At 32.4% G+C, this 6,634-nt stretch overlaps 1 protein-coding gene across 1 annotated transcript; it reads right to left on the reverse strand.

Annotated features, from left to right (window-relative positions):
* Positions 1-2,002: 2,002 nt before the first annotated feature.
* Positions 2,003-5,341, reverse strand: LOC111312268 (amino acid permease 3-like). Its single transcript, XM_022912387.2, has 7 exons — positions 5,239-5,341; positions 4,190-4,313; positions 3,772-4,005; positions 3,579-3,672; positions 3,233-3,447; positions 2,997-3,136; positions 2,003-2,900 (listed from the first exon to the last, which is right to left on the reverse strand). The coding sequence occupies exons 1-7, from the start codon at positions 5,242-5,244 to the stop codon at positions 2,247-2,249; spliced, it is 1,467 nt and encodes a 488-aa protein (XP_022768122.2). The 5' UTR covers positions 5,245-5,341; the 3' UTR covers positions 2,003-2,246.
* Positions 5,342-6,634: the final 1,293 nt, after the last annotated feature.

The raw sequence follows: 6,634 nt of genomic DNA on the forward strand, positions 1-6,634 counted from the left end.
ACTTTATTAAAAACACACAAAATATAATTAGCAAATATGAACCTAAAACCAAAATTAAGATAGTAGCATAAAATGTCCCACCAAAGTTGTCAAAATAAATAAATAAAAAATAGATAGCAGAGAGATGGAATCATGGGCAAGCTCCAAAAACACATTATTGAAAGTTTATTGTCAAGTGTCTTAAAGACTCATCAATCAATTTTCTAATCTTCTTATGAGCCAACCAAACTTAATAAACTTCTATGTACATATTATAGATATATGTACTACCTCGTGTGCATCATTGACTCCATCATCTTTAAGAGCTGATTCAATGCATCCTTCGAGAACTTAACTCTTTGTGATTTCTCATCTTGTCAATAGCTTTTTTTAACACAAACATATGCATATCTAGTTCTAAGTTATGCAAGACAACTCAAAAGTTAATTAAATGATAGCATAACCCTTTCAAGCTCCAAACCCCTTACCCTTGAAAAAACCAAACCAAATAATTTTTTTTTTTTTGGTAACATCCTAATTATAGCATAAAAATTCTGAATTGTTAAAATTTTAAAAATTTAAACATATTAATAAAGACAAAAACTTTGAACATTTTAACCAATTGTTTAACCAAATCAAATTACATTACCCATATTTTCTTCTTTTTTTTATTATTTTTCGGTACTCAATCATATTATTTTTTCCATAATTAAACTTCAGTTCAACCAAAATTTGAATAGAAAAAAAATTTCAACTCTTTTCCCTCAATTATTAGACAATAAAAGTAACCCAAAAACCCTTACCAAAATTTCAATCTTTTTTCACTCAAAATTAACTTAAAATGTAAAAAGTTGCAAACTCTCCTTTTATACATCAACACAAAACATTTATCTATTTTAAACAAATGAAATTAATAAAGAGAAATATCTCAAAAACGAATACAAAAATATGAAAAAAAAATACCATGTAAATCTCATAAACATCAAACCAATTTGAATCCCAGTCCATTAGATTCTCAAATGTTGTTGGAGCTTTAGGGAGTCGGTTTGTTCTTTCTTTCTTTTTTTTCCTTTTTTTTTTGATGAATTTTAAAGAAAATTCCATTGAAAAAAAAAAGATGATGCAAAAATTGAAAAAAGGTGAGAGGTAAAATGAAAGATTGAAGAAGGAAGAATCAAATATGTTAGGTAGGTAAGGTAAAAGTTTTGTCTCTCCTATCTTTTTTTTCTTTTTAATTCAAATGGTTAAATGAAAAGAAAAAAAGAAAACAAAAAGTGACACGTGGTATTTTTAGATGATCAAAATTTGGTTGAAATTAGTAAAATTTATTATAAAAAAAAAAAGTTCAAGGTAGTCTTTGTGCACCAAATCTTCTCCTTTTACTTTCTCAAGAACTTTTTTTTACAATAAAAATTACAATGACTACCTTTTTTTAACAAATATAGTCTTTGTACACCAAAATCTCACAAAATCTTTTCTTTTTACTTTTTCAAGAATTTAAAAAAAAAAAAAAAGTTACCGATGAAAGCTCATGAAAGCAATACATTTTCTCCTTTTACTTTCAAAGCTCATGAAAGCAATATTACCTTAAAAGTGGGGTCTAACAAATATATATGGGTAAAAGCTAGCTTTGGTTTTACAAAGACTACATTTCTATATGAGAAACATGATCTTTGGATTATATTAAAAAATTATGTATCAAAAATAAAAATTATGGTCTTTGTTAGCTTTTCAATTACATTTTTAATGTCAAAATGTGATCTTTGTTAGCTGTTTTATGTTAGAAATCTTTCACCTATCCTTCTCTCATTCTCTCTTTAGTTAAATTAAAGAACAATTATCCCTTTTTTCTCATATATTTTTAGAAAGCAAAAGAAAAAAAAAAAAAGTTAAACCATGAAGCTATCATGTGGCACTCCTAATGAAAATTTATGTGCTCCATACATTTATAAAATTTATATTATGGATGGATGGACGGTAAAAGTTCATTAAACACCAGAGGAACACTGGCCTGAATACTATATTTTGTGCTCAAAGCTTTTCATTTTGCATTGAGTGATAGGGAAAGTTACAAGTTGAAATGGTGACACGTGGCCCCATTTTGTTGAACAGTACAGAACAAAAGAAACTGCATAGGAGTAATGGTAATTAACAACAATTCTAGCTTGATATGAACATGAACAAGAACCTTTTTAATCCTAAATATTAGTTTTCCTTGCTTTTTGAACTATCCATGAGTGGTGTGATACCAGTTCAATTCTACTGAACTAGTAGCCTGTCGAGAAGGGCTTATATGACTTGAGATCAAGAACAACCCCTGCAATAGAACCTGCAGCTGCTGCTATGGTGATAATAAGGCAAGCAATGCTGAGGATTTGGAGGCAAAGCCATCTTGTGCTCCATTTTGGTATCTTCTTTTGTGAAATGTACATCTCGACTGGGAAGTAAACTGTGAGCGGCCAGAATCCAAGAGCCCCAAGGAGTCCAACGATATCATTAAAGAAGGGCAGAAGCATTGAGATCAAAGTTGTTATGATCACAAAAAGTGTCCTCCAAACCAATCGGAAGAGATTGAGACTGTAGGGGCGGAAGGCTGGAATAGGGATCTTGATATCTTTGGTAATGAATTCACTATCTGGGAACATTTCTGCTGCTGATTTCTCAATGAAGGCAAAAAGGGGTTGGCAGTAAACTTGGTATGCACCAACAAGATGAATCACAATGGCAGCATTAGCAATGTCAAGGAGCCAGAATGGGTTATAAAATCCAAAACCAGTTAGAAGGTTTCCAGGGGACAAGTCTCCAAAAGCAGCATAGCCCATACAACCACACAACATGTAGAAGAGGGTTGTCACTCCAACGCTTAACAAAGTTGCCTTTTTCATTGTCTTTGATTCTGACGGTGGAGCCTTAAGGGTGTCCTGTAAAAATACAATTTTTTAAGTTCAAGTTATATGGCTTTATCAAGTAAAAATGTAATTTGAGTTAGATAAATTGGACAAAATGAAGTTATATACCTGAATTTCGATGAGTATAAGGGAGTAAGAATAGGCGAAAGCTATGTCTCCAAGTGCCTGGAAGCTCCTCCATATTTTTTGGGTTTGAGTAACAGTTCCAACACTTATTCCTGTCAGGCTTCCCCTAATTTTTCCAGTTTCTGGTAAATTAATCAAACAAAACACCGGTCAGCTTCGTCATACCAATTTTCTTTTCCAAAAGTTCATCTCAAGTTTAGGTTGAAAGTTGCTAATACCTGCTACTTTAGCAATTCCAAGACCAAGTCCAATTGTTGAGTAAGTGAAGGACATAACAGCAGCAACAATGGAAAGCCACCATAATTGATCAAAGTCAGGAATTTGAGAGAGAATGATTTCAGCAATGCCAAAAGCAATCATGTAAGGGTTACTATTCAGGTGACATGGATTTTTGCCACCACTGGCATGGAAGCAATTAGACCTTTTGATAGCCCTGTTACATCAAAACCCCCCAAAAAAGAAAAAGAAACCTGTTAGCCCGAACAAAGACAAAGACAACCAAAGAAGAAAGCAAATATCACTAAACTCTTTTATTAAATTAAAATTTGAAAGTTGGGAACTCACATCATGCTAATTGATGATGCAATTGTGTATCCAATGGCAACTCCAAAAAGGTTCAAGTATTGAATCCAACCACATATCTTAACTTTAATCCCACCTGAAAAGTAACACAAAAAAAGAAAAAAAAAGATGGTAACTTTAAAAGTTTAGGAAGAACCCTATTTGCTAATGCAATTGAAAGGTTGATTTAATTTACCAAGATTTGATCGGACAGCGTCCATGTAAGTATAGTTTCTCTTGCCATTGACAGGGTCGCCAGAGCGGTAACAGGCAGCAAGAAGAGCAGAGGTGTAGTAAGTCACAAAAGAGAATAAAAACATCACTGCTGGACCAGCAACCCATCCAAGCTGAGCTGTGGCCCAAGCCAGGGACAGGACACCAGAACCAATCACAGCTGTAATAATATGAGCACTTGCGGTCCATACAGTTCCTGGCAAAGGAAAAACAGTAACATAAGAGTTTGGTAAATACGGTAGAAGCTGTTTTCTTTTTCCCCTTCTTTTGAACTTTATAAAAAGTAGAATTCTCCGAGTGAAGTTATAACAAAAGTAACAAAAGCAACAAAAGCAAACAAAAAGCAAAGGAATCTTGTCATAAAACTTCCTGGAACTTACCAGTTCGCTTGAGACGGCCATCGTCATCAAAGCATTTGGAGCCGCCTTGTGGAAGCACATCAATGGAGAGGTCAAAAACTTGGTTATTGTGAAGGTGATTTTTTCCGGCACCGATCTCTCCCATCTTTGTTAAAGAAAGAAACCAACAAAAAATAAGCCTGTTTTCCTTGTCTGATAAACCAAAAAAAATTTTATTCCAAAGTATCAGAATTTAGAGAGTTAAAGATGGTTGGTCTGGGAAGTTTGATGTATGAAAAGTACAGTTCGGTTGTATGTATGGTCTAGCAGTGACTTGTTTACTGAAACTGAGATTTTACACACTTCCCAATACTCACAAAAACCTAAATGGATTCAGAGCAAGGAAGTGTCTTCCACGGGATGGAAAGCTATGAAGGAAAGAAAGTAGGCAGTGGAATTGAATTTGGTGTGAGGAACGAGGGATTGGAGTGGAGTATATGTAACTGCTATAGGTTGGGAAAAGGGTACAGAGATTAGCACGTGGTCTAAATGACATAGACTACGCGTTCTACGTCAAACACCTCGCCTTCCCCACTACAACTTGGCCCAAAACCACTGGCACAGCCAAATAATTAGCATAGCCTATCTGTCTTTTCTGTGTTTATAAAATATAAGAAAGATCCCAAATCTTTCCAACCAACCTGGTTTACCCCACAAAGAAGGGTATAGCAGTTTCCTACAAGCTACAATCCTCCTTTTCAAGTTTCAACAGTAAGACATAACTGCGCTTTCCAGTTTCTTGTAACAGTCTATAATCCATTTCAGAGACTCCCTGACTCACTGTTTTGGGTAGCAGTTGCAGTTTCATTTAATAACAGAATAACATGTTAATTAACCAATAATACTAGTAATAAAAGTCCAGCACTTAGCTTAATCGTTTCGTAAAATTATTTTTAAGAGATAATAGATTTCAAATTTCAGCACCAATCGTACCTACGATATATTTAAAAAAAAAAATAGTAGTTACTACTCTAAGTAAAGAAAATGCTATACTAGAAAACACAATGAGCTTGTTATAGTAGCATTCATACCTTCATTATTGCGCCTCAGGAACCCCCTACTCTAAGGAATGACGTAACAGGATCTCTATCACAAGAGATAGAAGAGGGAAAATTGTACTGAGTTTTTGGTTGTGAGTCTGATTGAAGAAATTTGTGTTGCTTATATAGTGAAGGAGCAGAGCTTGGAAAATTAATAATTTAATCTATCTCTTTAAAGGACCACCTCTGCTTCAAAAATTCTCTAATTGGTTATTGCCTCTGCTCCATCCTTATTGAAGGCGAATAAGGTTCCTTTTCATTATTTTCATGATCCCAAAAATTGAATGGACTACATATAAATCTGATTGAGAATTGAAAGATTTGAATGTTTAAATAAATGGCAGCCAAATCCTTTCTTTATAATAAAATCCTAAACAATAAATAAGATTTGACCATTTAAAAATGTAAATAAATTGAATATGATTGAATTCTATCATATTTACGATTTGTTCATTTAATTAATAAATTTTGAAATTTTATTCGTGATCATTTATTATTATTAATAAAAAATATAATTGAACAAAAACCGAATTTATTTATAAATTGTTCATCCAAAGTTTAAAACAAAATTATTATCACCAAAAATAAAACATTGTCATTCGTGGATGGACGATTGGTATCTAATTCCTGGCTTTAACTCCCCATGAAGAGGAAAGAAAGGTTACTAGCAAAAAGGAATTTAACCCTTTAGCAGAGTATCTTTAAATTCAAATTTTCTTTCTTTCTTTCTCTTTTTTTTTTTTTTTTTAATTTTTCTCAGTGAATTTGGACACCCTTCATTTTCTTGGCAAAATAGAACAATCTCTCTCCTATTGTGGGAAAGGTAGTCAATTCTATATAATTAGATACTCATAAGCAATTTGGTTGTCCTTAGTGTGTTTTGAATGGATGTGCCGACATTTTGTTAACCTTACCTTGGCTATACTCAAAAATTATATATGTCCATAACCCTACTATTCTAAGAAAATTTTGGCTGTTAACTGGTAGTTAAATTTTATTAGTTTTAGTTAGAAGGATTAATGAAATTCTGATTTCACCAAAAGGATTCAAAATTGAGAACAACAAAAAGGCTTGTCATTTTCCTGCCAAAGGAAAATGCCTTTGGTGCAAATTTACAAAAGAAAAATTACTCTTGTGAAAATGTTATTTCGCCTCTCAATTTTATCAATTTTATTTTTATTAAACTACTTTTTTTTTTTTTGCAAATTTTTTTATTAAACATGTTATTTTTCATATTGATTCACTCAATCATGGATTAGTAATTTTCACATTGATTTTATGCAATTATAAATTATTAACAAATCAATCAAATGAAACAAATAGGAAGAAAAAAAAGTCTACGAATTTATTAGTATTTGTTATATATTTAGGAAAATACCAATGTGGT

This window comes from Durio zibethinus, chromosome 1 (assembly GCF_047325235.1).
Source record: "Durio zibethinus cultivar Kanyao isolate XHJ-2024 chromosome 1, ASM4732523v1, whole genome shotgun sequence".
NCBI lineage: Eukaryota > Viridiplantae > Streptophyta > Magnoliopsida > Malvales > Malvaceae > Durio > Durio zibethinus.